Genomic DNA, 25,572 nt, shown 5'->3' with positions numbered 1-25,572 from the left:
TTTATGAAAAATTATATGTTTTTTTCACATGGTTTAAAAATAGTTAAAAATGAGTCACCTGTATCAAAAAAAGAAGGAATCTGACTTGATTTCCTATCCATTATTTAATTGAGTGTACTCCACATTTTTTTACAATCATATTTACATTCACTTATTTTAATTTTGTAAAACATACTTTTCTTTTTCATATTAATTTTAGTTACTTGATTTCTTAATTTGCAATAGACGTCCCAATCCTCCTTGTTCCCAGTTCTGTTTGCTGTACCCTTTGCCACATCTCTCTCAAACATAATGTTTTTTAACTCATTAACAATCCATGGTGCCCTAACATTCTTCACTGTATTTTTTCATAGGTGCATGTTTGTCCACCAAAGGGTAAAATAATCTTTCAAATGCTGACAATGCATTATCAGGATGAACTTCCTTATAAACATCAATCCAACATACATTATTTAAGTCTGTACAAAGTTATTCTTGACTGAATCTCTTATATGATCTTTATAAATTACTTTTGGTTTCCTAAGTTTTCTAAGTGTTTACATGCTTGCTAAATAAAACATAATATATTTTTACATATGTGCTTAAAGGCCTTAAACCGCTTGAACCCTGATAAATGCTGCTTGCAGCTTTAATTTTTTTTTATATTTTTGCAAAGGTCCCTTTAGGGGCTCCGTATTGATATGTGAAATAAAGATTAAAAAAATCATAATTTTAATTATCACACAATGAACTTCAGATTCAAAACATATAAAAGCAATATCACTCAATCAAGCTGCTGTTCTGAATAACAGCATGACTGTATCGGTGGGCCATGGCCTCGTGTTTACCTCCAAATCACAGCCTTGCTGATATGCAGACTAACAGCACAATTGCAACTGGGTGTGTTATTTCTTTTGTACCAGTTACTTTGTCTATTTTTTTAGGGATGCAAAGTCATCAGTGGTGAAAAAGGTGACAAAGATATATCAAACCCCCTACAGTGGGCCCAGGGTCATGCCCAACCAGAGTAAAAAATTCAGGTAAAATCAGCTTAAAAAATGGATTTACAGTTAATTTTATGCATGAGGAAATAGGGGACTCAGTCACAGTCGTTTTCACCCACATTCTGCTGTTTTTATTGAACCAGTTTAATATGTCTATACTACTACTACTACTACTACTACTACTACTACTAATTACAATTATTATTTTTATTATTATTTAAATATTATTTTGTATTTTATAAAAATGTTAAAAATTAAAAAATCAATAAAGAAATCTGAATATACTGTTACCTACTATAAAATAAATAAATTATTTAATAACAATAATGACCATTTTATTTGACAGAAAAAAAGTAAAATTATAATACTAATATTTGTGGCTGTCTTCATTCCTTTGCTTTCAAACATTTAATTTTAGCAGAAAACTGCAGAAAGCCTTTAAAGCTTCTATTTTGTTGACAACAGATTTATAAAATTTGGAAATATGGTTTATGCTTGTTAGCGTTTTCAAATGCATGCTGTGTCCCAAACTCACACCACTTGCAGAGATGAAGTTTATATGGAGCAACATTTACTGCGAACTGAGTAAAAACAGGGTCATGAGCTATGTTTGTGTAAATGAAAACAGTGATACTCTACAAACACTGACGGAAGTAGGACAGAATTAGTATTTTGAACAAACCGTTAAAATAAATTAGTCAATGATTCACTCATAAAGACAGTTACTTGTTGCTACCAACTGGCATAACATTTTAATGTGCAGAAAGAGTCACTGAAAAATCCACAACACTAAAAATACATAGACTGACAGCAGCACTTCTGGAACACCACTAGGCTAATCAAATTCAAGGACCAAAATTAATCATTGTATAATTAGCCTATAAATGATACACAGATACAGCTCGACCACCCACGGAAAAACACGGGATATTCTCTAATCCATGTAACCAATCAAAAATCAATTGAGATTTAAAAACCTCTCTTATTGGTGGATCTGACATCTGGTCCTGGATTATCGTAATATACACAATTCTACCGTTATATTTAGCATTACAACCTGACACAAAAGCTTGTGATTTCTGTCTCATGCACATATGAATTAGGTGGGTGAGAGGGTTTGGAATGTGGGCACCCACTGGCATAAACATAAATCAGCGACTATGCAAAGATATGCAGATTTTAGTGACAATCTTGAGCAATCAAACTCTGTCTCAATGTTTCTATTGCTGATCTGTAAAATAAAATATATTTTATGCTATTTTGTCATCACTGTTTGCTCTGTATACAATAATACAATTTATAGGTAACATTATTCAATCTCACTTTTGGGAGAGATCTTTCACTTAGCCTTATTCACAGTAGAGTCTGCCAAAACACTTGGCAATTTTCTCACACAGTCTGGATGTGTGCCTGCCTCTGCCTTCATTATTTTCTCTTTTCGGCTTTACCCGGTATATATCTTAAACCTGTATCCTGTAATGTTTTCCAGGCAATGATTCCAGAGCATAACCGAGAGTGTGCAGACAGTGCAGAAAGGACTGAAACATTACACATCAATGCTCTTAGTCAGTGGTGAATCATACATGGGTTGTCTTAGTCTGATTAATGTTAACAAAGTCCTTTTCAAAGAAAGTCTGTTCACTCAGCGGCCATATTTGGAATGGCTTCGGGTAGCTACTTCAGGCATCCAAGACCTATCTACTTCAGTGGGAAAATCCTGAATTCTCAAAAACTGCTTGCTATAGTCACATTTAAATGAACTTTTATTTCATTACAACTTTTATATCCTATTTTATGTTCAAATAGCATTTTAAAAAAGCTTATATTTCACGCTGGGCCAGCCAAAGCGCATGTGCATTCCTAAGCACAAGTCTCAGGATACTGACAGTGGCAACCGGAGCTTCTAATGACAGCTGTGGTGACGCGATGACTTTACCAAATTGCAACTGGCTCCTTTATTTAGAAGGTGGGACTTATACTGTCTGCCATGCTTTGAATATTTAAAGTCTAAGATGGTTGCACATATGGACAAGAAGCACTGAAGAAGGTGGATGACAGGGACATGTAATTATTTTAACAGAGACTAATTGTGATAATATTTGCTGTACAAATGTTGCAGTATGTTTGAAATATATCACTAGCTAAACCTGATTTGAGTCAGACTATGTGCCTGTTAATTGCCCATTATTGCGGTAATATTAGAGTGGTAATATTTCCTCCGCGCCTTTCTGAAGATTCCGCTCTGGCTGCTCAGGACCACTCGATCGATGTGATTTGCTGGTTCATGAATTTGTGAAATATGTTTAAAGTTATGGGCCCGTATTCATAAAGATTCTAAGAATCCTCTCAGAAAACTCTTAATTTAGCTTAAAAACTTTTACGTAGGAGTCTTAGCTTAAAAGCGATTCGGGACCGATCTGAGAGCAACTCTGAGTAAGGAAAAGACAAAAACTTTTATCTTAGTGAGGAGGCGGGGTTGACCCCGTTGCTATGTATGACACAATCTTTTGAAGACTGTGATTGGTTGGTTGTCCAAGAAGGAAAAAAAAAAGTGATTTTAAGTATAGGGTCTATTCTAAGCCTTCACTTTGAAATTACATGCGTAATTTTTCCTATTTGACCGTTCTCTCAGAGTCACACACACACACACACACACACACACACGCACACACACACACACACACACATTATAGGCCTATATGTGTATATAAATCCTTTTTTTATTTTCCATGCTGTTAATTTCCTATAAGGTATTTGATTGCTTAGAATGATAAAAATTGTTCCACTCTTTCCAATTACACTGATTGTTGGCATGTCTATTTAAGTGGTGGTTTGAATGTTGGTTTTAATGTATCAAACATGGAATTTTCCCAGTTGCCAAATATCGTAATGTAGTGATTACTTTCATTTCTGGCGCTATGGCATTTCTGCGCTGTGCTGGAGATATTAGCGCGTCTCTAAAAAGATCTGTCACAAACATGATCCCTGCACGATCTAATATAATAATAATAATAATGGGTTGTTTTTACTCTTAACATGGTCATAACATTTCAGAAGCTTGTGCCTCAAATGGGTTCTTTGTGGAAAACATCACAAGATGAATCTTTGCTAACTCAGTTTTTCCACACTTCCTTTCAATTTCTTCTCCTTATTCATTCTTTACTTTGATGATTACTGTACATTTATGTGTTTATGTGTAACTTCATTAAAACAATATTTGAACTCCATGGCCCGTATTCATAAAGAATCTTAATGCAAAGAGTAGCTCCTAGTGACAAAATTCTAAGAAAATTCTTAGAAATGTGGGCGTATATGTATCAATGCGTTAAATACTTTTAGAATAATAATAATACAAAAATAGAATGATGACTAGTACACTATTCAGCATAAAACAATTAAACTGAATTATTTTAATAGTAAAAATAAATTGAATTTCACAGTCTACAGTGTAGTTATGTTGTTCTATGAGTAGCAATGTCACAATATCACAGTCCATACACCCCCAGTTAATCATGTTATAGTTAAGCATGTTATACTATTAAATATGTATAGATATGATGTTCAGCCTGACCTTCTCTCCGGTGTCACCTTTTGGCCCCTGCTCTCCCATGTCTCCCTGTCAGAGAAAGAATATAATATTTAATATTTCAATACATTGCATAAACTGTACACAAGCAGTGTTGCCTCATTATACACTGTTGTTTCATGTTAAAACAGAAAACAAGCATAACTGGCTTTAGTTAAAATATTAATTAAAAGTGTATAAACTATTTAATGAGAGATCTATTAAAAAGCAAAGACAGTTCTAAATGTGAGTTTAAAAAAATGCAAAGAATGCAACTGTCAAGTTTTATTGTAACAAATAAAATGTCTATTTCTGCAGCTGGTCTAGTGGTGATGACCTTTCTATGTTTGATTCCAGCCATTTTAAGCTCCAAAGAAATGTTTGGATGCAGTGCAGGTCTAGGGTGGGATGGAATCCGCTTCATTATATTTGACCTGTTTGAAAATGTGTGGGTGTTTGACTCAATGAGACGAAATGGTCCAAAATTGGTCTAAATGAGCATTTTCAGAAAGAAAGGGTGGTGGAAGCCTGTGGTTAAGGGTAAGTCTGCCAACTGCTTCAAGTATGATCCCTGGTAGGAGTGATCCAAGACATGAAGAGAAACAGATCACTATCAACATTGTCCCCTTGACACATTGTCCTCACAATTAATGGACTCTCACCGAGAATAAAGCTTTTGACTAGTAACAAACTTTTTAATACTGTGCCATGTGTGTTTGGCTGCCTCTTTGAAAGTCATTTAGAAAAGGAATTCTGAAGACACATAGCCTGGAAATCCAGACCTAAATCTGAAAGATTAATGGTGTGGCATCGACTAATGAAAATCGGCCAGCTCAAGGGGCGGCACCAAGCATGCATTTGAAAATCTCACTGCACGCAATTGGATAACACTATGACCAATCACAACAAGCCCCATACGCTTAGCTACCAGGGGAGCTAATTGGTAGATTAGACTCTTGCCATATCCGGTCGGCAAAACAGCAAAAACGCCCTTCTTGCAAAGGAACGATTCGAGCGCCGTCTTCTGTTCCTCTTTTAGATAAAAAGCCAAGTCTAACTCGTTCATTGTAGCGGCCAAAGCCGTTTCAAACAACTGGTGTTCATCCATAGCCATCTTGCAATGTTTACTAATGACTTCGACGTCACAGTGCTGTCGTCATCTGTTTAGCTCGCCTCTGGCCCGCCTATATCAGATAACCCGATGTGATTGGTGCAGCTCGGATACAAGGACATATTTAATGAGCATCATTACTCGACACCAGAGTAAACTCGCTGAGCAAATTCAACTTGTGCTCTCGCGAGAACTCTGGATTTCCAGGGTAGAAGACACACATGGTGGTGTATAAAATTGGAGAAAATTAATAATTGTCATGTGCTCATACTAATTCTTTCTGTCTTTTTTTACTCACATTCAGCCAACATGTCAGATGAGAAGGGGCAGAGTGATATTTGTTTGTTTATTCACATAACCCCTCTAATAGTGCCCTGACTGCATTTTCCACTAGCATACTGGAACAATATCCAGATTCAGATTTCATCTGGAGATACTTCACAGAGTCTTCTGATTATGAGTAAGATTTTAGGAAATGATTGACAAATTCAACCTATGACTGTTGCCTTTTAAAAGCTATTCTCAATGCTGCGCTTGATTTAAGCACTATGGGAAAACGTCTTCGTTTGACCGGTTGTGAACACGTGTGGCAAACACACCAAAGAATTTAACCTCTGATGATGGCGTCATCGGAATGCACACGTCAGAGGCTATAAATAGACGAGTGACAGATGTGCTCATCAGGTTCTTTTGTCTTCAGAACCGCATTGTGTACCGTGTGTGCTGGAACACTTTCCACTCAAACTATACATTTTTGTTAGGAGTTAGTTTTGTCAGGCAGGAATAAAGCCTTTCTCATTCTCTTTCTCTACAATGAAAAGACAAGAGAATCATGTCGAGAGAATGGCGAGTGCAAGCACTGTGAGTTGCTCTCCATTAAAGTGCTTTGCGCTCGTCTAGTATATCGCGACTCGATCTGGCTTAGGAGTGGGAGACGGGTCCGTCCCTTTCTCTCGTTCTCTCTTCAGATCGCGTCGTCCTCCTGTCTGCTTCTGAAACGCGCCTCGCCGCTTCTTCAGAGTGGACTGAGGACATAGATTATCTTATCAATAAAGAATCTAGTAGCTCGGATCTTGCGTCTGCCAAGGCAACGCACGGATTACGGGACCGCTACATATGTATATAATGTGAGGGAACTGAGCAGACGGGAGATTCCCTTTTCTTTTCTTGTTCCTATGAAGGCATGCAAACGAATTGTGTGTGTTTGGAATCAATGATTTTATGATTCTTTGTTGAAACTGCTCTAATATTAAAATGACTATATTCAGCCTTTCATCCAGACTGTTTTTACTTGTCAGATTGATATTTGGCTGCATTTAGTTCTAAGAAATTATTAATACTCATCTGATTTGAGAAGTTAGATGCTTGCATTAACATCTTGTCTGACTGTTATTTGGCTACATTTAATTCTGAGGAATTAAATGGCAAAATAGACTTTGAGAACGCCACCTTTGAGTGCTCCTCCCACGATGATAAAGTGCATGAGGAGTTACTCGAGGTGGTCACTCATGCCAGATTACAGCCAGATTGGCCACAGGAGAAAGAGCAAGCGCTCAAAGTTAGAGCAGATTTCTGTCCGGTGGCCAGGGTGACGGGCCTCAGCGATGGTCTCTCCCCTTCTCCATGTGTCTTTGTGCCCTCGACGTCAACTTATTCAACTATCGTGGGTGCAAGGGCACGTGGTTATACGATGATGCCCCTGTTGGAAGAGACGCTCGTGGGCTATCTCTCTTATGGAGATAGTGGAGCTTATCGTCACTTAAAAAGTGTTGAACCAAGCCGTGTTGAACAACATTCACGTTGGTAAGGAAGGCGTTTCAGTCCGCGGGTCATGCTGACGCTGCTCTTCACACTATGGCAGGCATACCAGGCTGAACTGCTGGAGAAGAAAAAAAGTAACGCCCCGGGATGCTACACACAAAAAATTGGTGTTTCAGGGGCAGTGGTTTCCAGTGAAATGTTAAATATTCAGTTGCTTCCTGCCTTTCCCCAGGACACGGGATATTTAACATTCCCCCATCAAGACATTCCCCGTCACAAGACACTGCGTCAAAATAAGTGCCCCTTTCGGAGAAGTTGGCAGAGTGGAAACTACTGCCAAACATATCTCCTTGGGACTCTCAGAACCATACAAAAGGGCTACAGAATACAGTTTGCACGCCATCCTCCGTGTTTCAACGGCGTGGTCTCCACTACCGTGAAACCGGAACAGGCACACTTGCTGATACAAGAACTGCAAACTATGCAGGACAAAGGGGCCATAGAACATGTCCCCCTCCCAGACAGACAGTCAGGTTATTACATCTGCTATTTTCCTCTTCCCAAAAAAGATGGGGGGCTGCGTCCAATTCTAGACCTTCGCAATCTGAAGCGTTGTCTTAGAACATTCAAGTTCAAAATGTTGACAGTCAAGTTATTGTCTCTCAAATTCAACACAAAAATTGGTTTGTCACAAACGACCTCAAGGATGCATATTTTCAATGCTTACGACAGACGCTTTCCTGACAGGCTGGGGTGCGCTCTTAGATGGCCGTCCAGGCCAAGGGGTCTGGAGAGGCTGTCATCTCGATTGGCACATCAATTGATGGCTGTATTTCTGACCCTGAAGTACTTCCTCCACCAGTTAAGAGGCTACCATGTCCTGGTGTGTGTGGACAACATTGCGGTAGTCACTTATATAAATCGCCAGGGCAGACTGCGTTCGCACAGTTTGAACAAACTAGCGCAGCAGGTTCTGCTTTGGGCTCAGGACAAGATCCTTTCCCTCAGGGCGATTCACATTCCCGGAAGAATGAATGGGAGCAGATTTATTGTTGAGACGGGAGTTCACACAGTCTGGTCATGCTTCTGACGCAGGAGCAGGAGAGACTTCACTTTCTGTGTCCCGTTCGTGCTCTTCAGATTTACGTCCACCGCACTAGCCAGTGGCATAAATCAGAGCAGATGTTCATTTGGTATGGGGGCCGTGACCGGGGGGCGGCTGCCACAAAGCAGACTATGTCACATTGGATAAGGGATCGGCCTTGCTTTTAAGGTGCGCGGTCAAACTTCACCTCTAGGCGTTAGGGCTTATTCTACCAGGGGGTTTGCATCCTCCAGGGCTTTAGCAAGAGGAAGTTGTGATGTGGCAGGCTGGTCCTCTCTGCACACATTTATTCTATTTTATAGACCTTATGTAGCCCCGCCCCTTTTCAGCGCTGCGCTCGATGTCTTTTGACTTCCGGTCTGTATTTTCATAGCGATCTTGCGTATTTATGAATGAAAGTCTCGTTTTAAAATCTTCCCGGTCTACTAACATTTGTTAAGACATCTGCTTTAAACATTACAATCCTCATGATAACTTTTGTTAACTTTACATTAAGTAAATCAACTTCAAAAGCTAATTACTCCTGGACAGCAATGCCATAGAAATATAGAGCGACCGCAAAAACGGAAGTTAAAAGACAATATTCTAAAGATGGCTGCGCCCTTGTTTCTCTGGTGCATAAGGTCTATAGTTTGGATGTTCATGTTCCTCCGGGCTCATATGTCCTTAGATGTCGACTTCCCAAGCTCATGTCTGAGGCCCTTCTCGTGTTTATGCGTACACACTACACAAACTTGAGGGGTCCAGACACTTTCGCGTTGGCGTTGGTATTCTCGTTCCCATATCGCTTAAATCAATCGCAGCATTGAGAGTAGCTTTTGAAAGGGAACGTCTCGGGTTACTTGACTGTAACCCTGTTCCCTGAAAAAGTGGGAACGAGAGGCCGTGTTTAGGACGTTCTTCAGACAAAATGATTGATGAGTGCACCTGCCACGTCTATTTATAGCCTCTGACGTGCGCATTCCGATGAGGTCATAATCAGATTCAAATTCTTTGGCGTGTTTGCCACACGTGTTCACAACTGGTCAAACTAAGACGTTTTCCTATATCGCTTAAATCAAGTGCAGCATCTCGTTCCCTCTTTTTCAGGGAACAGGGTTACAGTCAAGTAACCCGAGACATTTTCAAAGTTTTACTCTTCCATTCCTTAATCACTGATTTTAATACTGAGGGCATTGGGTATAATATTACTTTTATGTTGCTCTACCAAAAAATAAATAAATAAAAAATGTATATGTATTTCCATATATTGAAGCAACAGAATTATGCTGATCCCCACAAATCAAAAACATGCATGACAAAACACCTCTGACATATTATCGGTTTGAGTAAAAACATGTTTTTACCTTCTCACCCTGTTCACCTCTGTCACCCTGATGGAAAATAAATTAAGCAGCGTTAAATATATAAAGGCTAGAAACTCAAGGACTAGGGTGTACCAAAGAGTCCAGCTTAATCAGATTACATCTGGGGTTAAATTCATTTTCATTTAAGATATGAGGCTCATGTTACAGATGCCCTGTACTTTACTGTAAATACCATCTTACTTACATCTTACTGTACATGACCTGTGGAGTAATGAACATGGAATTTATCCATTTAAAATAAACATTACTCACTCCCAGAACAGCTTTAGGCCTAATACATACACTGAAAGCACAGATCATCTAAGGACATGGGCATATCACTTTTTATAGATCAAATAACATAGGATGATAAACTTTATAATATTAAATGATATGGCCATGATATTTGATATTTAACTTCTAATAATGAGATAATCTACTGATTAAAAAAAATATAATAATAATGTAGCCATTGTCTCAATGGAACTTGAGATGGAACTAATTAGTATAGATATTCTATAATCAGTCTTGTGATCTGATGAAATCTTGCACAACATGTGCCACAAACCTTGACGCCAGGGATTCCATCTAATCCTGGCGTACCCATATATCCCTACAAATAACAGAACACACAGTGACCTATTCAGCCCATCTCTCTAAAAAGAGTCATGTGACTTCTTAAACAAGGATACCCCCCCCCCCCCCCCCCCCGCCCCCGTATTTTTCTCCAAAACACACTGGCCATAATTGTTGGCACCCTGTTATTAAATACTTTTTGCAACCTCCTTTTGCCAAGATAACTGCTCTGAGTGTTCTCCTATAATGCCTGATGAGTTTGGAGAATAACTGACAAGAGATCAGAGACCATTCCTCCATACAGAATCTCTCTAGATCCTTCGGATTCACAGATCCATGTTGGTGGTTCTCCTCTTCAGTTCAGCCCACCCCTCTTCTATAAGGTTCAGTTTAGGGGACTGGGACGGTCATGGCAGAAGCTTCATTTTGTGCTCAGTTACACATTTTTGTGTTGATTTTGATGTTTGTTTTGGACCGTTGTCCTGGTGGAAGATCCAACCACGGCCCATTATAAGATTTCTAGCAGAGGCCGTCAGGTTTTGATATTTTATCTGTTGGTATTTGCTAGAATCCATAATACCATGTATCTGAACAAGAAGTCCAGGACCTCCAGCAGAAAAATAGGCCCACAACATATAAGATCCAGCAGTATATTTGTTACGGCGTCTAGTGAGATCCCCAGTACTCAGTCTCGAGCGCCTTCCCCTGAATACTAATGATGCATACTCCTCCTAGTATGCATCATTGGCGCTCTGATTACCTTCCACCTGTCAGCAATTAACTCTGAGTTCAAGCCTATATCTAGCTTGTCATCTCGGCGTCCATTGCGAAGTATTGTCTCACTCCCGTGTCACATGTCTGAGCTTCTTTTGGAAAAACCCGTTACTTTGATATACTGAACCTTCGCTTGAACTAACCTCTCTGATTGTGTGCAGCCCGCCTTGTGAAACTCTGCCTGTGACCTGACTCTGATACTCGCCGCCTGCCCTGAACTTCTGCCTGTGACCTGACTCTGATACTCGCCGCCTGCCCTGAACTTCTGCCTGTCTCTGACCTGCATGCTTGCTGCCAGCCCTGAACTCACGCCTGGTTTACATCGACTCAGCCTGCTGCCTTTACTACTGTTTTGAGTTCCTTTACTACTACTTTTACGTTATTAATAAATTGTTGCACATGGATCTGTCTCCGCCTTCTGAGTCACAACAATATTTAACCGTAGGCATGGGGTACTCTTCGTCCCTGTTTGCACCGAACACATCTGCTGGGTTTGCTGCCAAAAAGCCCTTTTTTTTAGTTTCATCTGACCACAGAATCCTGTGCCGTTTGAAGTTCCAGTCGTGTCTGACCACTGAATATGCTGGAGTTTGTTTTTGGAGGAGCGAGGAGGATTTTTCTTGAAACCCTCCCAAACAACATGTGGGGATGTAGGGGTTATTTTATCTTTTTTTTTTTTTAGGCTTTCTGACCCCAAGACTCAAGTAATCTCTGCAATTCTCCATCTGTAATCCTTGGAGAGTCTTTGGCCACTCAAACCATCCTCCTCACCGTCCATTAAGACAGTATAGACACACGTCCTCTTCCTGGCAGATTCGTAACATCTTTACTTGATTATAACTTCTTAATTATTGCCCTGATGGTCAAAATGGGGATTTTCAGTTCTTTAGCTATTTTCTTACAGCCACTTTCTATTTTGTGAAGCTCAACAATCTTTTGCTGCACATCAGAACTATATTATTTGGTTTTACACATTGTGATGGATGATTAAGGGAATTTGGCCTTTGTGTTTCCTCATATTTAAACTCCTGTGAAACAAGAAGTCATAGCTGGACAATTTCATGTTCCTAGTCACCCTGGTGTGTTAAAAAAAGGTAAATATTAATGGGAATATACTTCAGAGATATTTTTCTCATAAAAAATTCTAAGGGTGCCAACAATTATGGCCAGCGTGTTTTGGAGAAAAACGTTTATTTCATAATGTGATTTACCCCCCAATTTCAATTATTTTACTTCAATGAAAGGTTTGATTTTTGTGAATTTTTTGAATGAAAGATCAAAAGGATAAACAATGCAGATTTATTTTTTACAGCCATTTTTTTTTATCATATTTATCAGGGGTGCCATCAATTTTGACCACCACTGTGTATATGAGCAACATGGAAATATTTTTACAACACAACCTTTTGCTTATTATGCTGTATTTGAAATTGAAAGAAGGTTTGGGCTCACAGCTAGCATCCTTGGTCAAATTTCAAAACATGCACTCTTCAAGTTCAGACTTTAGACCAAAGAAATGACTCATGACTATGCAGTGAATAGATTCATAATGGCTCAACGTTTCACTATAATAATGATAATACTAGTGTAATACTTCACGGAAATGGTACATTTGGCTTTGTGTTCCTGAATTTTGACAATATTCTTTCCCAAGCCAACTATGAGTTATTCCTAAAAATTTAAAAATAGGGAATTTATTGTGTATTCAAAGCAATACGTTTTTGATTGAAATGTAAAACAAATAAAGATACCTGTTATCTTACCTTTATTCCATCGATACCTGGAAAACCAGGTGGTCCATTGGAACCCTTCAAGTGAAAATTATAAATTGTCTTTAGATATGTAACCCGTGTTTGCAAATTTTGTAATCACACAAAAAATAACTGAGCTGCCCCTGTCTGAAGCCAATAGAATCAACTAAGTCAATTTTGAGAACTTAAAGTTTTCTGAAGGTTCCAAAACAAAATCACCTAGCAACCATATCTTAAAATCCCTGGTAATAACACCAAATTTGAAACACCAAGTCAAAACCAACTATTTTGTATCTATAGGCAACATATATATTCAATTTTGTTTTCCATTATACCACAATTGTTTGATTAACATTAATGAAACAGACAGACAGACTATATATTAAGACCTACTGTACCGCACAAACCTACAATAATGTTACACATCAGATGATAATATTTGAGTGAATACTCGCCAAGACAGATATTTTGAAATACTGTAATTCTGTGTATGTGTGTATATCGGATTGCGCGCATCTGTCAGTCAGCCAGAGTAAGGTCATTTTTCATGGACAAAGGAATGGTACTCCTCTCAGAAAACATACATAAAGATACTTTTAGATGTTAAATTTGGAGCATTGGGATCGCTAGACGAGGGCTTAATGAACTATTTTTTTTGTGAATACCTCAAAATCTACCTTTTTCATTTGTTTTGCCTGTAGCTCGAAATTATGCACTGCGCATTCCGACTGCTTTTGCCAGCACGGGTCACATATATTTGAAATAAATTAGATATTAAAGGTCCCGTATTATGCCCCTTTTCACAAGATGTAAAATAAGTCTCTGATGTCCCCAGAGTGTGTATGTGAAGTTTCAGCTCAAAATACCCAACAGATCATTGTTTACAGCATGTTTAAATTGTCATTTTTTGGGGGCACAGAAAAACGCGCTGTTTTAGTGTGTGCCCTTTAAATGCAAATAAGCTGCTGCTGGACGACCCAGGGGGCGGAGCTTCATGAGCTCGCGCTCAGTCTGTCAGGACAATTTCATCTCACGGAATGATGATAATATCAGAAACTCTCAGTAATGGTGTTCATTTCGAGTCAGACAATAATGCCTACAGAGTCAGAGTGCTGTATAGATATGAAACAGGTATAGTTTAGTAGTTTAATTACGGTTATTATAATTTGTCATCTGCTTGTATGTATCCATTATTTATTAATAGCCTACAAGTCTGCTGTCTGAATGATGATCAAACATATACTGATGAGTTTAATAAAGTTTATTGTACATCACACAAAAGATGAAGCGTCAGTTTTACTTCAGAAAATCACTGTAAGAGCTGAGTAAACACAGTAAGTTATAAGAACTTGAAGTGCGCAAGTACATAAACGAATTTCGGTAGAGTTGAGGGAGCATTCCTGTGGGCGGAGGTTAGTCAAAAAACGTCATTCTAGTGACGTCATTAAAGAAGGAAGTAGAGGGATGCAGTCCAAACGGGCCGTTCGATGTAGGCAACTTCTGTTAAATAAAATATCTGGCTTGGCATTGAACTTTGAGCTTTATAATTTTACAGATATTATTTATGCTTTAACAGCAACATTACACACTAACTAAAGTTTGAAACATGGGATCACAAAGAACGGGACCTTTAAGATAGAAACTAGATATTTCCAAGTTTCTGAAAAAAAAAAGTAGTTAAGTTAGTTGCATAAACTACTGGTTAGTTTTTCTCTAACACTGTTAAAGAAAAACATATATATATATGTATGTATTAACCGGGATGTTAAATTGTTTTGCTAGGCATTATAACTCACAAAAGTGTGAAGTCATTTACCTAGTCAACAGTGCCTGAATAAAACATGTAACACTGTCAGTAGCAAAGCAGGTCTGGTCTAGTGGCTGACAAAGATACTTTATACTGTACAGTCAGGGCCGGCGAGTGCACTTCTGCCGCTCTAGGCGAAAAACAATTGTGCCGCCCCTAGGGCTGGTCCAAATACCATTTTTTAAGCTTTGAAGCTTCGGTTGTAATGAACATCGAATATTCGAAGCTTCGGAGAGAGGGTGCTGAACATATTCGTCTCTCTAATAAAGGCAGTATTCTCTCTGTGTCTGTCTGTTCGTTTGCATTTTGATTATTTCGAGAACCGTTCATCCAATCGACTTCACAAGGGAGTGCAGTGTCGCATTTGGTGCAATATAGATAGACACGCGAGACGCGACACATTCAGAATGAATATACACTTTTAGTAAACTACAGAACAGCGCGAGCGGGAAGCGACGCACCTCATGCGGGCAGGGCATATGCTCCGCGAACGGACACTGATATTAAACGCACACACACAGGTCTGTTAACTTAAGCAATACTTTTAAGGTAGTCTAATATTTTTCTGACTAACAAATTACTGACACAGTAAAGGGTAGATTTAAATAAAGAAAAACAAAATTTAAATAAAGAAAAACAAAATTTAAATAAAGAAAAAACGAAATTTAAATAAAGAAAAACGAAATTAAGTTAAATTAAAAACGAGATTAATTTAGATTGATAATAACGGGTAAAAAGGCTAATATATTTTGCTTCTATTATTCTATTTTCCACAATGTCAAAGCAACGCAGCTTAACCCAAAATACAAGCTCAGGCATGCACTTCTGTCCATACAAACTCCGCTGTTCTGCGCTCTAGCCAGAGAACACTCCCGCAGGAACACTTTAGTAGGCCAAGAGGAAGCAAATATACACTATATATATGCGTAGGTGGATGTGATCAAGGAATTTGGCTGTTAGAAGTATAACATTTAAAGCCACTTAAATTAACGAAATGACTCAAATAAAGATTCGTTCATTTTGATGAACGAGATCGAACAAGAGAGTCAGTAAAATGCTCCGAACTTCCCATCACTCACTAATGACTCGTGAGAGCAGGGGGCGGGGCGGGGCAGCGGCAGCTCAGCAAATCATATAGAGAGCCTAAGTCCCGCCCCTCCGCTTCCGGCTCATGGGACCTTATTTCGGAAAAAATATGTATGGAAGTCAATGGCGAGAGACAACTTATCTTTTTATTCTGTCTGAACTGTGCCCTGAACTACACATATGATGTTTGTCAATTTAAAAGGTAATTATGAAAGTCAAGAAAGTCGCAGTTTGTCATAAAACAGAAGAGTAACGTTTAGTTTTATGTGAAAATAGTTTAATGAACTACATCTCTCGTCTCGCACTATGTACGTCACAAGATCCGTTGCTCGTATGTGTGTATTCTGGCTCAAAACACTCAGGCATGACGGCTTTACGTTACGATTATAATGTAAGACTATAGAAAAAATGACAGACGTTAGCTTCAGTAAAGTTAGCTTCATTCATTGAGAGAAAAGGTATGACGTCACATGTGCGCCTTCTGGGTTTGTAGTCTTTGTAATTATGTATTTTCACAGTCTTATACCTCAGCAGTTTTACATCAAGCTGCGACTTTCTTGACTTTAAAACGTATCTTTTAAATTGACAAACATCATATGTGTAAATCAGGGCACAATTCAAACGAGATCAAAATATTTGTTGTCTCTCGCCATTGACTACCATACAATATTTTTCCGAAATAAGGTCCCATGGTGGTCGACCGGAAGGGGAGGGACTGTTCATTCCCGATTGGCACACATTTTGCCTCCCTTACAAAAGTGCCGCTCTAGGCAATTGCCTAGTTCGCCTATATGGACTCGCCGGCCCTGTGTACAGTAAACACAGACATAAAACCCTGTTGTGTTTACATGCTCTCAGTGTGCATGTCTAGACATGTCTAGAATTTATTTGACTGTATTAGTGTTAGGGTTGGGTAACATTTGAATTTTTATGATTCCAATTCGGCTTATCGATTGCAATTCTTATTGATTAACAGTTTTGATTCTAATAAGGTTAAAAAAAATAAGTAAAACGTTTAGATATCAAACATATTTATTCTGTGTCTTTTTGCAACACATTTCATTGCAGCCGAATACCATGAAAATCAGCAGCCTATAAAGAACACTTAAACAATGAACTTTTGCCTATGGTTATAACAAAAATACCACAGCTAAAACAGCTAGATTAATTAATATAAATTTCAAAGTTTATTAAGACAAGTAAACAGTCAGTAATAAAATAAGAATAAATAAACAAATTAGCAATAGCACAAAAATAATACAACTGAACAAAGTTCATATTCAAAACGGCATAGTTTTCAGTCATTCAGTCAAGATATATGAGTGATTTTATCTTTGTCCTTTGCTCATAACATTAATGACAATGACAGCAGAAAGAATATTAAACTGCTTTTACTTTAAGGCCGAATGCACGGATCCATTCTTTGTTCAGCTGTACACGTTTTCTTTCTCAACCGTTTAGTTCACTTAAGACAAATCCGACTGCGTTTATGAGTAGCCTATACTTGCCAAGACGGGCATTTTGACATCATTTTGTGTGTATTTGTCCATTCAAGCACACGAAGACATGAAAGAGAACTTAAAGCAACACCAAAGCACTTTTCCTCTTCTGTCCCCCCCGGTTGGAAGTGGAATTGTCCATTACCCCTGTTGTAAATAATTTAGCCTACCATCGCACGCACGCTATTTGTTTATCCAGCACCGGCTTTGGAAATAACAATGTCCACAGACAAGGTAGAGTATGTTGCATGATTTTATGAAAGTATGATGTATTGCGACATCAGAAACAAAGAAAAACAAAATAATGACATTGCTATTTATTTGCTATTGTAACACTTGCCGTAAAGCAAGTCAAATTTATAGTTTCTTATGTCTCATTCGAACTACAGATCCACTACCCGGTCTGGCAAACTTGCATAGTGCGGTAATATCTGATAGAGGGTCGCAAAGCGAATGCAGAAGTGCCGTTCACCCTGTGAGTTGATGAACCACTGAAACGATTTTGGAAACATTATTTTAAGGTACAAAAGAATCTTTGGTGTTGTTTTAATTCAGTATTCACACACTATTTGAGAGGCAGCTTTCTGTGAGTGTACTACAGATGCGTACGCATTCACAGAAAAGGGTTCCCTTTCATGTCTTCTTGTGTTGATTGGTTTAACATCATATTAAAATGTGCAGACAGGAATTGATAAGTAAAATAGAAATTAACTTTATAGAAAGTATTTGATTCCTGACCTTATGTCAGCGGACAGAAGGAGACAACACAGGTAATACAATTCACAGAAAGTTTTATTGACCGGCGGCAGAGATCAAGTAGAATCGACAGGTGAGTGTTCTGAATGAAGATCGGTTGAATCAAATGGGTCAAACCAAAGATATTACCTCAGAGGTTCAAGTAAATGTGCTATAAATCCGCGCTCATTCAAGGATGTGCATTTATTGCATGGACGGGGAAAGCACTGACACCAGCAGGATTTCATCTGACGGTACTTTTTATTTAACACTTAAAAAGTTAAATAAGCATATATATCTGTTCCATGAGAGCAACGGTACCGCAGAACGAGTGTAGTCTCTATATCTATAGATGTTTTTAAATCTGAAAACTCCAAAAAGCAACGAAATTGTCAGGCATCAATGAGTGCATGTTCACAGTGGAAAACAACTGAAATACAGCGCTGGTTGTTCTCTCGATACTCGACAACGACGGAATCCAACAGCGTGGGCGAAGGTATAATGCCGATGTGTGTATTAAATTGTATGAAATAATCCAGAAAAAAAGCACAAACACGGCAGAGATGGCAAGTTCAGCAGCTGGAATTAGCTGAGGTGACGTTACGCTAACAGACAGCAGACAAACGGCTAGTAGTGATAGCGGCGGTATTCCACCTGTCACTCAAGTGGCCACACCCTTAATTATGCAGAACTTTAAGGATTAATATAATTTAAATAAATTAATAAATAAATATTTAAATAGCCTTTTTACAAAAAAACAGCATTTGATGTAAAATTCACTTTATAAAAGACCCAGATTTCTAACTTTCATTCATGGGGATAACATGGATGATTTTAAATGGTTTAATGTAACATTTTTGCCCATTTTTTGGAAAATGCAGTTTTAAAATAAAAAATAATAATTTTAACCACTAGATGGCTATAGAGCTCCAGTATATGCTATTTGCTATTAGACTACCTGAAAGATATCTTTTCACAAGTTGGATTCAGTTGGATTCATATCTAAATATTATAAAATCACAATTATAACAAAAATAAAATATTTTTGTCAAAGTTTAGCATTTTTTTGTACCAAAAAACCCCCCAGTTTTTCAATAATGTTACATTATGATTAGAATCAAACCTGAACAAAATGTTACAAAGAGAAATGTTGGAGTCTTAAGATTTTATCATTTATTTCAATCATTTATTTTTAATCTAATTCTAGATTCTAGACACACACAATTGCGTGTGTGTGTGTGTGTGTGTGTGTCTGAGAGATAAAGAGAGAGAGAGTGTGTGAGTACACATTGTCGATGTGCCAGTGTCACCACACCACTTTATATTTGAAGTGGTTTAGCATTTTGGATGATTTTATTTGACAAATTATAGCCTTACAAATGTTCCTGTGTGTGTGTGTATGTGTGTGTGTGTGTGTGTGTGTGTGTGTGTGTGTGTGTGTGTTTACATTTTCAATGTGTCAGTGTCACCAATTTATTTTTGTGGTGGTACTGCATTTTGGATGATTTTATTTGACAAATTATAGCCTTACAAATGTTCCTGTGTGTGTGTGTGTGTGTGTGTGTGTGTGTGTGTGTGTGTGTGTGTGCGTGCGTGTGTGTGTGTGTGTGAGAGAGAGTGTGCGAGTACACATTGTCGGTGTCAGTGTCACCACTTTATATTTGTGTTGGTTCTGCATTTTGGATGATTTTATTTGACAAATTATAGCCTTACAAATGTGTGTGTGTGTGTGTGTGTGTGTGTGTGTGTGTGTGTGTGTGTGTGTGTGTGTGTGTGTGTGTGTGAGTACACATTGTCGATGTCAGTGTGACCACTTTATATTTGTGTTGGTTCTGCATTTTGGATGATTTTATTTGACAAATTATAGCCTTACAAATGTGTGTGTGTGTGTGTGTGTGTGTGTGTGTGTGCGTGTGTACATTTTCAATGTGTCAGTGTCACCAATTTATTTTTGTGGTGGTATTGCATTTTGGATGATTTTATTTTACAAATGATAAGAGAACAGTTTTTATAGTCTCAAAAATGTATTCCTCTATATGTGTGTGTGTGTGTGTGTGTATACACGTGTTGTGAGCAATATAATTTAGCATTGTGGATGTTTTTTGCATTGGTGGAAGTGTGCCACTTTATTTGTGCCATTTCTGTCGATGTGTTCTGCGTTGTTTCTGATTTTGATGATGAATTTTGTCTATTTTGATTGCGGGGTCTCCAGAGACCCCGAAGACCACGAGTGTCACAATTTTTGTCACGCTAACATAAAAACAGATATCATTCCACTTTATTTATTTTTTTGTAGATCTAGAAAGTGTTGAGAGCCGTAGAAGGTTTCATACCATTTGGACAAAGGGAACATTTTTTTTAATTTGAGCAAAAGTCATTTGGGGTCCCAAAAGACCCCATAAACCATCAGAGGGTTAAGAGAGAGACAGGGAGGTTGCCGCTCGTACATATCCCATATATCCAACATATCTACATTGCAACTCCATATCTACATTGTAATTCCACCCAGTTTCATGGCTCCACCTAATTCTCCTGATCCGGCTCTCCTAAGCCCTCCAGCTCCATTCAAAAAGCATATCCAGTGGTACTTTTTGCTACTACGGACTCTGTTTCAATAAAAACAAAGATTTCTGCACTGAATATCTTTGCCAGAATTTATAATCTGGATGTGTCATTTTTTGTGTCTTGTCTGTGCAAGTGTAGCTGCAGCTGTGCAGCAGCCTTCTCTGTAGCTGTTATATGAGAACTTTGTTTTGCTCATATGAAATGTTTATGTCAAAAATATACCAATTCCTCTCACTATATTGGGGGACGTCCTCTGGAGGATTTCGTGGATGACTTTTTGGACTGTCATCACCTTGGAATGAGAACACACTCAAGGTGTGTTTTTGGAGTGGGCTCAATGATCACCAACTGGCCTACAATGCCTTTGGGGAACTCTAGTTGTTCACTTCTACGAGTATGTGTTGTAGCTGGTCAAACCCCCCGTGCCCACTCCCAGCATTCCAGGGCCAATTCCTCCAGAGGATGCCCCATCCCCAGAGCCAGAGCCCATGCCCGCTACAAACTTAGAGCCCACTCCTGCCACGGAGCCAGAGCCATCCCACCATGTCCATTTCAGGACCAGAGCCTGCTGTCATGGAGTCAGAGCCTGTCACCATGTCCATTCCAAGCCCCTTAGTCTCTGCAGGCTCCACCTGGTTTTCTGGCTCCTTCATCTCCGTTGGTTCGCCCAGGCTCCTAGCTCCTTTTTCTCTGCTGCTTCCTTTGCCGGTTCCTGCCCGGCTTCCTCTTCCACTGGTTCCATCCGACTACTTAACTCCACCTCCACATCTGCTGGTTCTGCCCTGCTTACTGTCTTTGCCTTCTCTGCTGGTCGTGTCCAGTTCCCTGGCTTCACCTCCTTCATTGGCTTTGGCAAGTTTTCTGGCCCTGCCTCCTCCGCTGGCTTCGCCCTATTTCTTGGCTCCTCCTCCTCCTCCACTGGCTCCACCTAGTTTCCTGGCTCCACCTAATTCACCTGATCTGGCTCTCCTCAGCCCTCCAGCTCCACCTGCATAACCACGGTCTCCTGACTAGGCCATTCCACCGCAGTCGAATGACTCTTGGCCACAGTCCAGAGCTTAAAAAGCTCCAGCTCCACCATGGTCTTCTGAGCCTATAATTGCGCCTCAGCCCTTCTACCCATCGATTCCACCGCAGTTCATTGCTCCACCTACTCCACTGTGGTCAGTCATCCCTCCAGCTCCACTGGGGTCCCTCATCCCTCTGGCTGCACCTTAGTTTTTTCGATGTCACTTTCTCACCTGAACACACCCTCTCAGTTGGACTGAGTGGTAAAACATCATGCAACTTGGCTGACTCTAAAGGGGAAAACTGCAAAAAATGGGAGTAAATCAAATTATTCAAATGAATCAAATGCAGTTGGACTTGACAGTGATCCTTACAACTTAGCAAAGAAGCAGTAGTCCATGGACATTGACATGTTTCCAGGAATAGGGGTTCCTGACATTTATGTACCTGATTTTGATGCAGAAGAAATACACAAAGCAAAGACCGAACGCTTTCTCTGACAACAGATAAAGACAACACTATAAATACAATATAATTATTTCTAAATCAAGAGGATCACTTATAACACTATCTAACCATCACCTTTTGTAGAACACAATGCTCTTCATCATGTTTTTTTTAAATAAATGCTAACAAAAACGTATACAATGAATAAGACAATGCATAAGCCTTATGTAGCGTCTGGACGGAAACACGATGACTTATTCATTCTAAGCTTCAGAAAGCTTTTAACCTATTGGACTCATTCATGTAAATCACAGGCCTAGCGCCAATGAGTCTGCATCAAATTGCCCCATTGTCACTTGTGTCATTGTCACAAACAGAAACACAGAAATCGTTATCAACTCAACTCCCCTCCCACGGCAGGCACTGAGGCCAGGTGGCATGGATAGACATCTGAGAAATGCACCAATATACTGTACATACACAAACATTATTTCCATTTAACTCATAAAATAAGTCATTCCAAAATGTATATGATATATTCCTGTGTGTATGTATGTTTCCCACCTCATATTAGCCAAGTTATGACTTTCTAGTTGTGTTAGTTGAACTCTAAACGCTTATATTCAAGTGTAAGAATGTATCTCTACTGTTGTATCTTCCAGACATATCTTTCTTGGAACCGAATTTAACCTCTCAGTTTGCCTTTTATATATATATATATATATATATATATAGTAGGTTACGATAAAATGTATTATACTGTGTTTACCATCTTTTGGACACCATCAAATGACACCATCAAATGACCAATCATAAAACATGCAAATTCATAAAACACCATCATAAATCATGCAAATTAGGCTGTCAGAAGGCGACAAAGAAACTCTCTCCCGCTAAAAACTTCTGAGTGTTATTGGTCACTTCCCCCAAAATAGGTGTAGACTAAATCTTCCTTAAAGGGCAAGGATGATGGCTCATCGCTATTCTTACATCTTACTTCTTACGTTTTACTTCTTGGTCTTGTCTTGTCTTATGTTTTAGTCTTTCTTCCGTGCTCATTCATTTCTATCTTCGGGTGAAATGGACATAGCCTGAATTTCCTGCAACTTTGCTTTCAAGTAAACCTTTTAGGAAGAACTGAAAGAACGCTTCAAACTCATGGACCCAGCGAGAATCATCACACACACACACACACACACGCATGCATTCTTGCTCAGCACCAAAGATCCATGCAAGTATTTCTATAGAGATTTAATGCGTTTTAGATTGTTTGCCCCTGCTTTAAGGGGATTTGATTCTTTGCTGGCTCTCAAAGGTTAACTGTTTGTGATATTTACCATTCTGTGATCTGCTCTCTCTTTCTTTCTTTACTTTTCGTTATTCTGTTTATATGTATTCTGTTTAAGTAAAGTCGTATGTATTTGTAGTTTAATTTAAAACCCATTATATACGCTTGATTGCCTCTGTCTCCTGCTCACCTAGCAAAGTGTCTTAAATGTGAGATCTTAAGCTACAAGCTTTTATATTGTTGAGTACTTTAATGTAATCTAATAGAACAGGAAAGTTAGTCTTCATGACCAGAAGAATAACCTTTCTTGAGAGTTGATAAGAAGAATAATCTTCCTTGAGAGTTGATAAGAAGATCATACTGTCGTTCGGTGGACGAACAGATTATTCGATGTGAAATTAATTCTGTGAAAGGTTATTCTGAAAATGTATCTATTCTAGCCTATCTGTATATTCATAATTGATTATAATAATAATTATAATAATAAATATAGCTGCAAGCAGCCATTACCGGGGCCAAGCAGAATAAGACGACAAGACATGCCAACATGTCTGAACGTGTCAGACCAACTGCAACAATAAGCAATTAAAGACATTTAAAGAGGATTTTAGTAGCCTGACGTCGTATTACTCAGATTCTAGTCAGAATATGAGTCTGATACTGCTCCATTGAGCTGTGATTATGGGGCGTGTTTCAACCGAACCAGGAAAGAAAATGCCTCTGCACTCAATTGGATAGACCTACAACCAATCAGAGCAACAGAGTAAGTGACGTATGTTTTTCATTCATGTTTTCGATCGACAAATGCCTTGATCGCGGTTCTCTGTTCCTCTTTTAAAATTAATGCGCTGTCGATATCTTCTATAACAGACGCGATGGCGGAATCTACACATGATGTTTCGTAAAAAAAGTTCGGGAGGAACACGTTCAAATAATCAATCCAATCAACTTGTCATCAAACAATTACACATGTCTACCTTATCAGCATGAGAGGAAGCATATATATATTCACTCTGTCAACTCACCTAACATTCCTTGACAGTTTTCAGCATCCCCCCAATCACTCTTGGCTTGTTCTTCCACAGCCTGGAATACGGGGGGAGTAGGCTACTTTGGGTTCGGGCCGAATACCGAGCCCGCCCTCTCCTCGGACAGCACCCCAAATATGCATTTATTCTATCTGACTTATTTATAAGTGTGAAATCTAAATTCTCCAGAGGCAGTCATCTTTTCTTTTACTGTCTATGCATCTTTGTTGTAAACGAATTCAACCCAAGCGCTCTTTGATGACGTGGATGATTACGTTACCGTTGCTCATCTGTCCATCATCGATTAAAGCCCGCCCTGCCGGCAATTTGATTGGCTCGGCCTTCTGGGAGCCGAGCATAATTACTCCTCAACGGATCGAGTCCAGACCGAACTTCCCGACCAAAAAATGTTGTGGGCGGGGTTTGGGCTGGCACCCAGGCTAGGATTTTAGGCAAAATGCCTGAAAAATCATAGAAACAATAATTAAAAATATGATTTAATGGATTATCACTTTCGACCAATAGGTGGCACAGTTACAAAACTGATGTGATGTGGTCAGAGTGAAGTGACAATGACACATACAAAGTTTGGTGTCAATATGTCAAGGCATTGCAGAGATAAAGCCTGAATAGTGCTATTAGCATCATGCCTCAACTTTGCTGCTGCGCTATACGAAAATGGTTTTGTCTATCAACACGAAATCCATAACTTTTAGTCGGCACGGTCTGGAGATGATACGATTCGATTTTGGTGAAAATTGGAAAAACGGTCTAGGAGGAGTTCGAAAAAGTAAGTTTTGACTGAAAATCAAGATGGCGGACAGGAAGTTCGGCCACATAAGGAAAACTTGGTATCTATGTTCTTGGCTTGACCCAAGGAATCTATTAAGACCAGTGGCATTTCAATAGCCAGATGTATTCAAAAGTTATTAGCCTTTTTGGAAATTTTGTTATAACTTTTGTTTAAAAATACAAATTCTGTTTCGAAATATTTTGAGTACCTTCAGGGGATGGTGTTGTTGGCACATTCTGAGTTTCGTAATATTACACCAATGCATTTGTTTAGTATAGCATTTTATTTCACAAAACTGTATTGAAGTCAATGGGTATTTCATGTTTTGTTCTATTATAGCGCCA

The 25,572-nt window shown here is 38.9% G+C and overlaps 1 protein-coding gene across 1 annotated transcript in view; it reads right to left on the bottom strand.

The window, feature by feature from the left end:
• col25a1 (collagen type XXV alpha 1 chain) overlaps positions 1–25,572 on the bottom strand; it is a 557,626-nt gene that overhangs the window by 67,445 nt on the left and 464,609 nt on the right. The window contains exons 12-14 of the mRNA XM_084109878.1: positions 12,985–13,029; positions 9,872–9,898; positions 4,555–4,599 (exon numbers count right to left, since the gene is read on the bottom strand). Coding sequence (XP_083966004.1) covers positions 4,555–4,599; positions 9,872–9,898; positions 12,985–13,029 — 117 coding nt within the window. The remainder of the gene's footprint in view (positions 1–4,554; positions 4,600–9,871; positions 9,899–12,984; positions 13,030–25,572) is intronic.

This window comes from Abramis brama, assembly GCF_963993115.1.
Source record: "Abramis brama genome assembly, chromosome: 3".
NCBI lineage: Eukaryota > Metazoa > Chordata > Actinopteri > Cypriniformes > Leuciscidae > Abramis > Abramis brama.
This window is presented reverse-complemented; position numbering and strand designations above follow the sequence as displayed.